Below are 15,215 nucleotides of genomic sequence, written 5' to 3'. Positions count from 1 at the left end.
ATCAAACCCACTAGTAGAGGACTAAATCAAATATACTTGTAGACCTGTATGTCAATACTAAGAAACAAGCCTGAAATTGACTTAAAATAACTTGCATTTGCAATGACTGTATCCTAATGCATCATAGTCAACTTTGTGTACATTTGCAGGAGTCAACGAAACATAAAGTGTTTCTACAAGAACATGTCATCTCACAGAATACACATAATAGGATTTCACAAACAAATGTAGTTTTATTTACAATTGGCAAGTTTAGTTTCTTATATTTAAATGGTGCATCAATAAGCAGCACTAGATACATTCAGCAAAGACTTTTTGATTTTATGTACAAATAAAAAAAATGCACTGAGGGCCAATCTTTTAAACAAAACATTCATTTGGCCAAAACTAAACATTTCCCATCCATGTCTACCATTGACTTGTTTAACAGAACTGCATGTTAAAATCTTTCCAAACATCACTTACATTTCACAAGTTCTCATCTTCAAAAGACTGAGGTAAGTGGCTGTTTATATATAACCTTAACTTTACAATGAAAGAGTTTCTATGCACATTTTCTTAGGAATAATATAAAAATTTACCAGAATAAAGCAGTGACATTCAAACATAGACTCGTGTGGAAAAATACAGTAGAACATATTCAAATTACACAGTACATGATGATACAGTGGACATCAAAATACATAATTCACAAAACTTAAACTGAGTCTATCGTTCAAAAAAGCATTTAAAGTAGGATAAGAAGGCTTAATGCTACTTCTTTTAAATTCAACTCAGCTGTATCGACTGCTTCGGCTATGACTTCGTTGCCTGGACGAACTGCGACTGTAGGAGCGATAGGACCTGAACGTGAAAACAGATATCAAAGAATTAGCTTCAGTGAGGAACATTATCAGAGGCTGCGTTTACACTTGGCATTAACATGCGATCACCATGATCCGGTCAAGCAGAACGGATCATTAGCCAATCAGGACACGGTGCGTTTACATTTGTTCATATTAAGTAGCCTCTGTATCTGGATAACCGATCGGATTTCTGTTTTTGCATTTAAATTAGGTCTGTAGCATGACACCAAATTAAGAGTAAAGATTATACAAATTAAGCAATGCCAAAATTGTTTTAACTCACTAGCTTTACTTTCCTGTGCAATCTCCAGTCTTAGATCAAATTACGTTTTTTGAATGAAGGAATACTTCCTGAGTTGATAATACAAAAATGTAATGTTGCACAATTAAAATAAAAAATGACACAGTATCTAAAGTAAGTCTAAATAAACTGTTTTAAATATTGATGTTTATTTGTCTAAACTGCGTCTGGCCATTATTTTCTGACAGCTACGTGGGGAGACTGGGCGGGGATTTATATGACGTCCAGCTGTGAATGCCGACACGATGGCTGAATTGCGTTTACATTACACTGAGATCTGATCACAATGCGTCCTCGACTACCCCTGGACCAGGACACGCTGATCGGACAACATTCCGATCAGAAACGCGTTTACACTTGTCTTTTCAATGTGTATGTGGACAACATCCGGATACAGGTCGCATGTTAATGCCAAGTGTAAACGCAGCCAAATTCACACAAGACAGTTGTGGTAATACAAGGATTTATTTATGATGTACATGGACCTGCGATCAGAGCTCTCGCTTCTCCGACGCCCTCTTCTCCTGCTACGACTGCGGCTGCGGCTAGAATCACTATCGTAAGACTCAGACCTGTATTTCCAGAAATAAAACAAAGAATATAAGCAAAGAATAATTAAATAACAATAAATTACAATCAAAGTGCATTCAAATTTTGACTCAATGCTCACCTTGATGTGTGGCGACCTCTATACCGACTTCTAGAACGGCTCCTACTGTCTGTGTGACTAAAACAAGATCACGTGGCATCTTAATTAATAAGAAACATTACATACCAAAGTTTTCATTTTTTATATATTTTTTTATACATATTAGACTGAAGAATATTAGACTGTAGCAGAGATAAATATCTTACCTGCGATAACTTCGGTAGGTGCTACTTCGAGAACGAGAGTGCCCTCTACTGTATCTACTCCTGCTTCTACTTCTACTGTAGCTCCTGTGTGAAAAATTAAAACGCATACAAAAATTACTTGACCTGAAAGATTGGACATATGTAGACATGAAAACAATGCCTGTTGTAACCAACCTGGAAGTGTAGGTGTAGCTTCTGGACCTGCTCCTGGAGTGGCTATATGAATGGGACCTACTTCTGCGTGTGGATCTGTGACTGGACACAGACCGTGACTTGTTCTGAGAGTGATTAAGGGATCCAGCTCTTTCTCCTGTTGCTGGAAGAGAGTCTTCTTCACTTGAGCTGTCTTGATTCCTGGGTCTCTGATTTAACCGAGCCGTCTTTCGTACCTCGTCAAAGAGGGATCCTGGACGGACTCTACTCTTGCTCTTGATCTCAATTTTGAGACCCTGAGCCTTTCCATCCAGTTGATCTTGCTGTTTGTTTATTTTCATAATGAAAGTCTTTGTAGTGATGGCCTGCATAACATTCATGTCTTTCAAAGGTTTCCATTTATTTTCAACTGCTGAGACAGGACTGTCACCGGGTAGAGTTTCCTCTGGCTGACTGCCATGAGATAAAGTAGGTCCAATAGTAATAGAGTTTCCTTTTTCTATTTGAGGTGGAACAAGCAGACTATCGTTATTCAGAATATTTTTCAGAGGGGAAAAGCCAATCGCTTTGGGACCTGGTTGCTGAGCCTCTGGGATGCGCTCAGGAGAACATCTCTCAACTTTATTTGGGTCTCTTGGTTTGACAATTGCCAAGTTACTGTCTGAAAGATTGGTCTCTAGATCTGTGGATAGCTTTGGAATCTCTGGATGTCTTTGAGATGAACTTTTGCGATTTAGCTTATTGCGGTTAGTTATCTTCCCATTCTCTTCAATACTTTTAGAAGACTCTACTGAAATCTTATCTTCAATAATCCCTTTATCCTGATCCTTATTCTCTGAGATTTTGGGCATGATCTTTCCAGATTTTACATGCCTTTTTGCTGCATCACTGACAGAATCAGGATTTGCTATGTATAATTGTTTTGATTGAGTGACTGAATCATCCTCTTCACCTTCATCACCAAACTCCAGTGGAGGCTGCCAGTGAAATGTCTCTTTTGGCTTCTGGTGCTTCTTGGATTTCTTTGCCTTGGCTCTGCGAGATCCTGACCTGGAAGAGTTCTTCCTTTTGTGCTTGTGCTTACGCTTGGCTTTCTTCTTGTGTTTTGAATTTTTTTTGTCTGCAGACTGTTCATCATTACCTTTTAATAGCTTGAGCATTTCTGCCCCATGGTTTGACCATAAAGGGTCATCATCCTCTGATTCTGAACTAGCCTCTCCTTCCTCTTTTTCAGACACATGTTTGGCATCACCACCAACCATTTTGTTTGGCATTTCAGAGTCACTCTCAGACTCCCAGCAACGGGCCAAAATCTGCCTCTTTTTTGTTTCCGTAAGTCCTTCTTCCTTGCCAGGGATTTGGTTGTGTTCTGCAGCAGTATTCTTACTTGAGTTCTCTCCTTCACTTTCCCATCCTGATGCAATGTTGTTGTTTGGTTCTTTCCTTTGAATGGGGTTCTTGCTTTTCATTGCCCCTGCCTGTAGATCTGACAGACAATCAAGTCTGTTTCTCTGTACCAAGGAATCATTGTGTCCGTGGAGAGGAATGTATGGACTATCAGATACATCCTCTGAGGAAGGAGATGTATATTTGTGGCCACTACCATGATTTGCATGCTTGTCCCTATTTTGGCCATTTTTGTGAGAACTACAATGTTTTCTCTTTTTTTCGGTGGACATTTCTTTGTTTGAACCATATGATTCTGACCTAGTGCAGGAGGAAGATCGGCTGCCGTACTGACTCAGTGATTTGCTGCTGCTTCTTGATTGACTACGTGACCTGCTTCTGGACAAACTGCTTTGCAGGAGCCTATCAGGAACATTATTGTTACTGCTGCTGAGGCCTTTGTGACAAACAGCCGTGTCTGGCTTTGAAGAGGACATTTTTTCCAGAGGTACATTTGATGATGGGCTGATTAGTGCATTAGAAGCTGGGTCTGATTTTACATGAATCTCTTGGATACGTACGTAAGAGGGTTTCCAGGGTTTCTGGCCTGGTTTCCATCGAGAGGGAGGTGGACTGTCACTCAAAGGCAAAACAGAGCCACTCTCTGAAGATGCTGCTGCTGGTGCTTTGGATTCTTCACCTTTAACCGATCTAGGGACAGGCTTGTCTAATTTGGAAATACCACCCTCTGTAGACTTTGACTTTCGAGGGGATCTCAACTCCTTTCTTTTCCTGGAACGTGGTGGGGTTTCTGAACTATACCTAGACTTTGATCTTGTTCTTGACCTTGTCCTGTATCTAGATCGAGAACGAGACAGTGACCTAGAATGTGTAACAGACCGCCCTGATCGACTACAACTTGACCTCCTGGATGACCGACCCCGCCTCTCAGACCTTGAGCGACTTCTGGAATAGGATCTGCTCCTGGACTTTGAATAAGATCGTGAATATTTAGAAGAGCTTGATAGGTAACGTCTCCTTTCTGACGCAGATCGATACGATCTGTGGGAGTGACGCGAGGTCGAACGAGAGTAAGAACGAGAGCTTGATCGAGAATGTCTCCTTTCAGTTGGGCCTGAGAGTTTTGACCTTTTACCTGAGGACCCATTCATCTCACCCTCAGACAGGGAGGTCTCTTTAGTCTTGTTCTTTTTATGTTTCTTTGAGTGCTTTCGTTTCTTATTTTTCTTCTTGTGTTTGGTTTTCTTTTTTTCTTTTCTGGATTGATACCGACTGGAGTTTGCAGAGGCCTCACTTAAGGAATGCTCTTCTGATCTGGACCTAGACCTTGGGGTTTCACTTCTGTCATCCCATCTGTTTAAACAATAGTAAAAAAAAAAATACAGGAAGTAAAAATCTTTGTTCCAACTAGGACTGGACTATATGGCCAAAAAATTATCATGATAAAAAAAAAAATCAGTCGATATTTGTAATTATGTCAAATATTTATTTCTTAAAAGTGTAAAGGCAGATTTTTGCTCCTGAATGAAAGTTGTAGAAACCAGACAGTTAATTGTGGTTTTATCATCAGAACATAACGAACACTTGCCAAACAGATAAACATTAAAAAAAATTAAATGATGGCATGTTTTGCCTCTTAGAAATGTACATCTGACATTATATTGAGTTGAGAGTAGCAATAGCCTGAGTTGGGATGCAGATGTAAATTTAGGTTGATAAAAACTGTAAAAAAAAATTGTAATAACTTAATTTTTATAGAGTAAAATTTAGTCTTCCCTAGTATTTGGATCATGTTAACAACAGGTAAAACCATGCATTGCACCTCACTACCATCATGGTAAAAAGTAACTATATTGTTTCTATGGTATTTATGAAAAACAGTAGCCTAAATATATTCAATATAATACAAATAACATAAACTGCTATAGCTTAATAAGGAAAAAATACTGTGATTATATCTAATTACTCCTTTAATACGTTTAATGTCTACATTGATAATATAATTGAATTCAATATGAATATCCCAAATTTCTGTCACAGCACCATAGTTACAGTTTGCGTTACTAAAAAGTAAATTCACGGTAAATGATTGTGATTTCTAGATTGAAAAGCCTTCTAACTGGATCATTGTGGATCATGTTTCTCCTGTTTTCCACGTCAGTGTCGTTGAGAATGTCAGCACGGTTTCATCTGGCTTTAAAATAGTTTAAATCACAAGGGATTTGATTTGCATGAGACAACTCTGCACCAAACTAGAACACTTTTTTTTACTGGATCTCACAGAGCCGTTTAGTGGTTGCGCGATCGAGACGGTCAGCAAGTAAACAAGCAGCTCTGTTTTGTTTGCCGCTTAATGCATCTCATATAAAAAGAAATGGCAGCGCTTATAAGTTAGGCAAATTGGTACAGGCATCAGTGTAACGGTCTGTTTTTTGCAAATTGCATAAACATTACATCGAAAATGTATTAAATTTTGTTATAATTTCATTAAATAAATGATATTGCAATAATTACTGTTATTGTTTTATAGCCCAGCCCTACTTCCAACCATATTTTTCATAAAAACGCATTTCTGAAAGCACATCCAAAGAATATGAACTCAGATAAACCAGAAATAAACTCCTAATATTAGCTTGCCACTTATAAATAATTCTGATGAAAAATACAGTAGATTCATACTTTCATGCATAACATTACATAACATACCTTTCTCCTTTACTCCATCTCTCCACACTGGGGGGCTGGTAAGCCTTGGTCCTCTGCATTTCCTCTTTCCAGTGTGGGGGAGTCTCACTGCTCCCCCGTTCCCCTTCTGACTCTGATCTGGACTTTGACCGAGTGGGTGTATGGTACCTCTGCAGGGGGAATAAAACAACAACACCATGCATGGCCTATCAAACAGACCAACATTTCTGATCAAGCACCTTTTTAAGAGTCTATGTCAAATCATTAAAATTAGATAATTAGATTTAGAATTAAAACAACTGATATAGTTGTTGTTTTTTAAAACATGCTTTTTGTCCATTGTCCTTTGTACAATGTCATTCTGTCTCATAGTTTTTTCTGTATGTGGTATAAATGTAATTCACGGCGGTCATACCATAGTTCCGCGTCCTTTGATCTTGCGTCCAGATTTTGTGACAGCTGGTTTGGTGTCATTTGCTGCACCGACCATGTCCTGTACAACCCTATTGTGGGGTGGGGAGGTGAGAGGAGTATCAGTTTCAAACTCTACCTCTATTGGTTTAAAATATAGCATCAAAACTGACCCATGGATTTCAGGGATTAATCATTAAGCAAGAAAACTAAAATATGAATCACTATGGTTTGCTTGCAACACTTTAAAAATTGACCCCAGAGAATTTCAGATATTATCTAATAACTGGGGATGGGGAGGACAAATTCTTGTGATGTTTGAATGAAAAGAGGAACATCCGTTTGTTGAATTGTAAAAAAGACACTAACGTTTTAATGGTCTCCTCCTGGGAAGGCATGTCTCTGCGGAGCAGGAAACGGTTTTCTGGCACGGGTGGGATCTCTTCTGGTCGAACCACAGGCTTCTCCCTTTTCACATTTTGCTCAGCCTCACCATCATCTTCCTCTGCCATCTCTCCCTCACCATGACTGTGAATCAGGAAAAACATATATTTATAGTATACAACCTAAATAAAGGTCAACCATGGTTACACTGGTAACAGTAATTTACCTTCCATGTACTGCTGTTTTAACTGCGTCTCTCTCCTTCTTTGTCTCTTTTCTTTTTCTCTTGGAGTGCTTACTCTTTGAGTTTCTTTTCCTCTTTCGAGATGCACACTTCTTGTCAGACTCTCCTTCAGAGGAGGAATACTGAGATGAAATCTCTGAAGAACACTGCGAGTCATCCTCAGAATAGAACGTTTTCCTCCTTTTGCCTTGAAGAACTACAGAAAGTACATCAAAAACTTAGTCAGAAAACGTACTGAACACCTGTAATTACACAGAATGTAATTTATTCATCATCTTTATCTCTGCTTACATTATCAGAGTGCAGACCATGTGATTTTATTAGTTTATTTTGAACTGGAGCTTTCTGTACATGGCATGAAATAAACAACATATAAGCGACTGGATTATAGCACATCACCTGCCGTGGTTGGTTAGGGTTAAAACTCAACATGGAGAAGTGATTTGTTACTTGATGCTTTATCATGTCATGCCTGGCTAGGACACAGTGTAAGTGTATTAAAGTCTGCAGTATTTCAAAGCACCCGTTCTATTTTTAAATACCATATTTAACCGCACAATGCAGTTTATGTGGAGATGAAAAAATATTCTCCATCAGATACAGACAAGTTCAGACAGCATAGTGACAGGCGGCAGGTCTGCAGCCAAAATTACAAGCTTACCATCATTAGCAGACTTTGTAATCAGCTGTCCACAGTCAATCACTCTGACGTCAGCATAGGGTCTGCTGGCTGAGTCAGTCTTCAGCCCCTCGATTTTCTTTATGACCTCAAAGCCCGAGATGACCAGCCCAAAGACCACATGCACTCTAAATTAGACCAACAATCCTTAGTTACAATAAATTTTGGGATTTAAGAGACAATCTTGCATACAAATCAAGTAATAATAAATATAAGTTATAATACATAATTAATTTCTAAACTCTAAATTTATATTTAAAAATTGGTTGATCTACAATAGTTTAATGAAGTCCACTTATGAACGTACCCATCTAGGTGAGGCGCAGTCTTTGTAGTTCTGTTATGAGGCAAATTACATAATGGAGTCCAGGTCATCCAACAGGTACATGTGGGTGAAAAAAATAAACGGAAGAAAATTTAGTAAAAAAAATCCCCCCCACACACACATTCAGTCTTTCATCAAGAAGAAATTTGAGTAACTATTCAAACACAATTCAAAATTCAGAGTAATTTAAAACCAGCAGTGCTTGCACAATAACAGGCTGGATGAATAAATACTAATGATGAACAGGGACAGGTCCAACATCTGCCAACATTATGCTGACAAAACCAATTAAACCTGTTTAAAAAATATCATAGGGACAACTTCAATTAGAAATCAGTGTGTCCATGGCAGGAAAATACATCCTGTAATGCTAAACTTGAAATACATCAATAATTGAAAGACATCAGGTTCTCTGTGATGGGAGAACAGGTATTTAATGAGGTAAAAACATTATTTAAAGATCAACAAAAGCCAGAGCTAGCTAAAAGCAACCAGAAATACACAGTCAGGAGAGAGAAGCACAGCCTTGGAGAGACACTTTACCTTGGTAGAGCAGGATGCTAGAGTTTCTGCAAATTTTACACAAAAACGGCAAGAGAAAAATTGTAATACATTTGTAGGCAAAAAAGGAATTTCTTTCTGATGTAAAAATATTTCTAAATGGACATTGACAAGGGAAAAGGGAGATGAAAATGCACCTGCATCCCACATGAACATGTACACTATATAGAATCTCCAAAATAAAAAGAGTCAGATGTGTGTGTGTATATATATATATATATATATATATATATATATATATATATATATATATATATATATATATATATATGGTAAGAAGATTGAAGTGGTCTGGGAAAGTTAGACAGCTTGAGTGTGAATAGCAAAAGGAACATCACTAGTGGTCTTTAAAAATTCTATTGAGATGTCTTGTCAATAAATTTGGAACAACATAAGTATGAGAGAATTACACTTGAGCCAAAATTTGAATCTTGAACACTAGGGGAATACGTAATCTATACATATTGCATGTGTCATTTAATAGTGACCAATCAGTCATATTAAATGGTAAGCAAAAGGTCTGGTGATAAATGGTTGATTCTTTACACACATACACCCTCTGTGAGTCTTATACCAGAATAAATACTACTTACATGAAAAACTGGGACCCATTTGTGTCTTTACCGCGGTTGGCCATCGACAAGAGGAAGGCTCTGTCATGTTTGAGAGTAAAGTTCTCATCTGTTGAAGAGAGATACGGACAAAGAAGGACACTGAGTGCTTGTCGACTGCTTTAAAAAGTCGTGTTAAGGAGAAGGACTGCAGCAGGAAAAGAGATGTTCATGAACACGTCATCAGTGATGCTTCTGTCCTGCTTCTGAACTCTTGAGTGTTTCTTATGCTCCTTTGTGTAAAAGCAGAGATTTTCTATTCTGAGGGCCACTAAAACAACTAGTTTACATTATTGTACTAGTTTACAACGGTTTATACCGAATTATTTCTAAAATGGATAGTTCACCCAAAACTGGGGACATTTTTTTTTACACATTCTCATGACATTCCAAACCAGGTGATTTACTTCCTTCTGTAGAGACCATTAAAATAAAAAAATGTCAATCAAATACAGTTCTATTCAATGCAACTAATGGACCTTTTAAGCTTCAAAAAAGATGCAAAAGCTCCATTAAAGTTTTATTAAAAAATAGTGCTGTCAAATCGATGAATCGCGATTAATCGATTCTAACATAAAAGTTTGTTTATATATTTGTGTGTGTGTATATATATATATATATATATGTGAGTGTGTGTGTGTATACGTGTGCACACATAATCATATGTATGCATATATATGTGTTTATGTGTGTGTGTATACGTGTGCACACAATCATATGTATGCATTTATATATACGTGTGTGTGTGTGTATACACACACATATATATAATATATACACTAATTTGTTTAGAATCGATTTGACAGCACTTAAAAAGTATTTTAAAAGTTTATTGCAATTGACCCTTCGCAGGGAGCTTGATTGACAGGTAATCTGACCAATCATACTTCGCCATCCGCCATTTTGTCCGACAAAGCAGTCAGAAGAGTAAGTAGATTAACATGGGAGTATTTGAACTTGAAAAACGGAGTGTACTGACGCCTTTCCGCGGTTAAAACCACATTCCTTCTTATGTTCATTCATGTTTATGTGATGCTATAAATTAACTAGAAGGAAGAGATAAACGGTTCACAAGCAGCTTTAACTGAGGCTCTACAGCGATCTGTCACGACACATGAGCCACAAAACGGTATTTATTGTTTCAATTTCTTTAAAAAAAATGTCCAAATCTGAAAGGTGAGACTTTGTTTAATATGTTTAATTACAAAAGTAACTGAACAGTAACCTGGTCTGTCCTGTCTGTCAGCGTGTTGTCAGTCTCCTCTCTGCTCCACGATGTATTTTTCACTGCGTGAGAACATGGTGTGACGTAAGAGAGCGGCGTAGCTTGTCGGGCATAGCGACAGTAACTAAGGGGGGCGGGTCTTTGCGAACGGTCAATTGCATAAAAAAGATTGACCTGCACATTATTAAAATGTTCTTGTTCTGTTTCACTGAAGAAATAGTCATGTATATCTGGTGGAACAACATGAGAGATGAATAAATTACCATTTTTAGGTGAACTAATACTTTTCAAGAGTATTGCATTGCATGACAAGCCACCCTGGAACAATTAAGAAAGAAACAAAATAAAATAAAAATAAAAAAGAAGTCAGTCAACCAAATCAATTGCAAGGTCCACATATCCATGAGCACACTGTGCAGTGTGGACGGTTTTGTCATGGTTCACATATGGGATTGGGAATAGGGAATGTTTAGTCTACATTGTGTTACTGCACTGTGTACATCTCTTACCTTCTTTTGCAAAAGACCACAATCTCTATAAATAAAAGAATATGTTGAAAATTTTAGGCAAGAAGACTGGACCTTTAAATGAATAAATAGCCCATAATCTCCATGCTGACTCAAAAAAGAAGATCATTTTAAGATCACAGAGACAAGATTCTCAGCAACAGCGAGATAAAAAACAAAAACAAAACAATGGCTGGTAATTCATGCACAGAACTGAGATGCCCATTCAAAAGTCATGCAAAAGATGTTAAAACAATCAAATTAAGGGACCTTGCTAAGGTTACCGAGTGCTTGAAAAAGAACAGAACGTATCTGAAGATGGCTTACCTTCAAAGAAACCACCATATATAGATTCTCCACCTCTTCCATTACCTAAGCAAAGAAAAGCACATTTATTTATAAGCACACAGACAATTGAGCATAACCAATCATCTCCATATATCGGAGTCAGTTATGAGTATGGCTGCACATACCCTCCGTGAAATCACCCCCCTGGATCATGAAGTTCTTTACAACGCGATGGAAAGTTGAGCCTTTATAGCATAATTTTTTCCCTGTAGTTTTGCCACTGCCTTTCTCGCCTGCAAGCAAACCAACGAATTACATCATTTCTGATTACTTTTATATAACAGACCTGGTATGTGCAGCTCAGAAATGTACCGGCCATAAATCAAACCAAAGACCAATATTTCAGACTAAGCTCTTAAAAATGTGGACATACTTAAATTAATACTAATACTGTAAAGTACTGTACTCTGTATTGAAAAAAATTAAATCTGTTCTAAAGTATACAATTACATAGACAGCTAAAGGTTAATCCAATCTGATCAGCATGGAAGAGATTCCGATAAAACCGAAATGAATACGGGTGGGTGAGGGTGTGGGTGACATGGGGATTGGTATATATGCAACAAAACAGTCAGCTGAAGTGCATCAGTCTCTCATTTCAATCTCAGCTGGTGAGAAAAAAGATCCCTGCATCGACCCAAAGCATTACAAGCTTTAATTTATGACCAAACCATCTCAACGCAGACTAACGCAGCTTCTGTCTTCTAGGAACAGGCTGTAAATACAGCTTTGGATGTTATACAGCCAGGATTGAGTTACCTTATATAGGTTTATTTTTGTGCTATATTCCTATAAGCTTATGCGTGTGTACATGGACATGAATTGGTATTAGAGCTCTTTACATGTTTAAAGACCCAGTCTAGGTAAAATAGCTTGCTTTAGCATGTTAAGCCATTTCTGTCAAGTATACGTACCAGTGCACAGCCAAAGAAAATTTTTGCTTGTCTTGGGACAAACGTCTGAGAACAGTTGAAAGACAATTCGTCCAACTAGAAGAAAGCAGAAGGAAACGTTACAATCATGGATCAGAAATGTATATGTTTTAAGCTTGTTGATAAAAAAATAATAATTTGTTAGATTAATGTGACTATAACTGCAATTCAATTTATTAGCTATCATTTTGAGGTTGATTTCAGTGTGGCAAACGGCAACACCTCCTTCATATTCAAATTTAAGTGTGTTTTTGCAAAATACATAAAGACAGACCTATCCAATTCATTTATATGTAATAAACAGGGTGTTAAAACATTTGCTTTGTAAAATAATGGGTGTAAAATCACTAAATAAGAGGTTTTGGCTTTATGAAGCAGACGTCTCTCTTATAACACATAATTAGTGGTAGACTGAGGTGAAACCCAGACGTTTTTTAGTACACAAGTCTGTGGTTCATTAAAACAGCCCTGCAGGTCAGGGTGTGGACTGCCACAACAGCTTCTCACACACTAGCACAGGAATATTAACTGCCATTACCCAAGTACTTATAAAACATGCACACATGTTTCGCTTTCGTTATTTTTTATTAGCTGGTTTAACTCTTTATCCTTTGTACAAGCTCCATAACTTCTAAATTTCAGCACGAAAACGCTAGAAGTTAAAGAGAACTACTCTGAACCCCTTTTAAATGTTACTATTTAGCCTACAACATTTGATCAAAAACACTAATGTTGACTGCTAAAGATAGTTTCTGTAGTTGATTTTGAAATACAATGCCAAACATATATAAATAATAACCTAAAAGCAAACATTTTAAGCATTTATCTATCAAAACTTGTACTTTTTAATATTTGACCTTCACACAACACTATTTCAGAACAGCAATGATTGTCACATCTTACCTGGTTCTCTGTTGATTTCCACATCAAAATAGCACTGAGGTCGATCTTTTACCCCCATTTTGAGAAGAGTGGGCTTCCTGTAGTGTAAAATCACAGCACAAAACAGTTAAATGCTGTATTCCCCATCAGCTACACCAGAAATAAAATACATTTGCCAGATATATTCCAGGATATTGTTTCTCTCCAGTTTCAGGTGGATCCTGATGTGTAAGTGAACAGAAAGTCAGACACTGAGATTGGGGAAGTGTTTCGGTTAACCAATGAGATGCAAATCTCCATGCATTGCCCCTCCAACCACAACTTCCACCCCCTTTTTTGAGACCTGCTCTGTCCGTCACCGGGTGATGAATGAGACATTGTTGCTGTGATGTGTGCTGTCACCCTGAACTAGAAACCCTGGTTAAGCCAGATGTGTGCTATCTTTGAGCTAGAAACGTCTGTATAGGGAGGAGCTGCAAATATAGTTTAGTAATGGACCAAACAGACTAAAACAAGAACTAAGCAAGCATGTAGTCAGCTTAGTTCAGCAGAGGAATGTCTTGCCATCAGATTAACACAACATCTCAAATTACAAGAAGGGAATTAAGGTATTAAACTTCCTTAGGGCACATATTATATTACAACTAGAGAAAATGTCATGCCAGCTGCTTTCCCATATCAAAACAACTCAGTTTATCAGTCCTCTAACTGCTACTGCCATTACATACGAAATGGCAAATGTCAGAGTGAATGTCACAGGGGGGAAAGGAGGACATTTTCACGTGTTAAACCTGGAAAACACACCCCAGTTCCACTTAAGTCATTACAATAAACACACGCTCGATTACTTTTTTTAAAATTAAGATAGATTAAAACGAAGGTGTTTTATTTTTTTTATAAGCATAGACTTGTTGTTCAATAGACTTTCGCGGTGTTAGATCACTTATTAAAACACCTTCAAACTATATATGCAGGCTTGATCAATTCTCAGATATGTTACATAATGTAGATCAGGCAAAATTTTAATCTCTTATTGTACTTCATAATACAATAACACGTGTATTTTACTATAGTATGGCAGTAGCAGTCATGTAACGTTAGGGGTTCAAATAAATGTGCTGAGCATTGACTAAGGAAAACGCCCGTTCATAAATATGCACGTATGAAAGATTACAATAAGTATGATTATGATGTCAATTAATGAACACAAAATGAACCACAGTGTTTTGGAGAAACTAAAATGAGATGCTCCTTCGTTGAGAATGTTAGCCAAATGCTAAAGACATTAGCACGGGTAGCTAAATCAACACCTCATGACGGAGGTCAAACTAAAACAATTTTTACTTAAAATTATTATTTTTTAAAAGCATAACTGTGGATAATAAATGTTTAAGTGTTGGCCAATAGTCGTTTGATTGCTAACGTTAACTGTTAACTTAGCTGGCTAACATTGTTTACCACTTAAAGCTAACGACGTTTTATACGAATCTTTAGTATAAACGGCATCTTCAGTGTTAAATTATTACATAAAAACCAGTATGACTCAGATATAATACTACTCATGTACTGACACAAACATATAATTTTGCACGTACCTGTATAGATAGTTAAAGGGCAAAAAGCTTTTAACTAACTAAACCCGCTCGGTCGGCTGATCGCTGAAGCTCCTAACGTTACTGTGTTGCCAGATCTCTCAGGAGAATCGACCGTTTTTGTTAGAGGTGTGGTTAAAGGGAGGCTGACTACTTGTGTATGAATTATGAAGAATTTATTAATATCCATATCCACCACCACATATTCTCCCTCTCCTAAATAATATCTATAAAAACTGCATATTTATATGTCGCTGTATGGAAAATCC

The 15,215-nt window shown here is 37.4% G+C and overlaps 1 protein-coding gene across 3 annotated transcripts; it reads right to left on the bottom strand.

Moving 5' to 3' along the window:
- Positions 1–208: 208 nt before the first annotated feature.
- On the bottom strand, positions 209–15,058 carry nktr (natural killer cell triggering receptor). 3 transcript variants are annotated; one of them, XM_079601939.1, is made up of 18 exons: positions 14,950–15,040; positions 13,376–13,452; positions 12,455–12,529; positions 11,666–11,773; positions 11,520–11,564; positions 11,196–11,220; positions 9,444–9,531; positions 8,272–8,301; positions 7,947–8,092; positions 7,268–7,481; positions 7,027–7,185; positions 6,662–6,749; positions 6,268–6,416; positions 2,176–4,914; positions 2,002–2,085; positions 1,817–1,873; positions 1,632–1,718; positions 209–843 (listed from the first exon to the last, which is right to left on the bottom strand). In XM_079601939.1, the coding sequence occupies exons 5-18, from the start codon at positions 11,559–11,561 to the stop codon at positions 774–776; spliced, it is 3,978 nt and encodes a 1,325-aa protein (XP_079458065.1). In that variant the 5' UTR covers positions 11,562–11,564; positions 11,666–11,773; positions 12,455–12,529; positions 13,376–13,452; positions 14,950–15,040; the 3' UTR covers positions 209–773. The 3 variants fall into 3 exon arrangements, with proteins under 3 accessions (XP_079458065.1, XP_079458064.1, XP_079458066.1); XM_079601938.1 differs by lacking the exon at positions 11,196–11,220 and having other exon boundaries at positions 14,950–15,058; XM_079601940.1 differs by lacking the exons at positions 9,444–9,531; positions 11,196–11,220; positions 11,520–11,564; ... (2 more) ...; positions 13,376–13,452; positions 14,950–15,040 and adding an exon at positions 8,833–8,930.
- Positions 15,059–15,215: the final 157 nt, after the last annotated feature.

This window comes from Phoxinus phoxinus, assembly GCF_949152265.1.
Source record: "Phoxinus phoxinus genome assembly, chromosome: 24".
Lineage (NCBI taxonomy): Eukaryota > Metazoa > Chordata > Actinopteri > Cypriniformes > Leuciscidae > Phoxinus > Phoxinus phoxinus.
The sequence above is the reverse complement of the archived record's forward strand: the minus strand, read 5'-3'. Positions and strand labels throughout refer to the sequence as shown.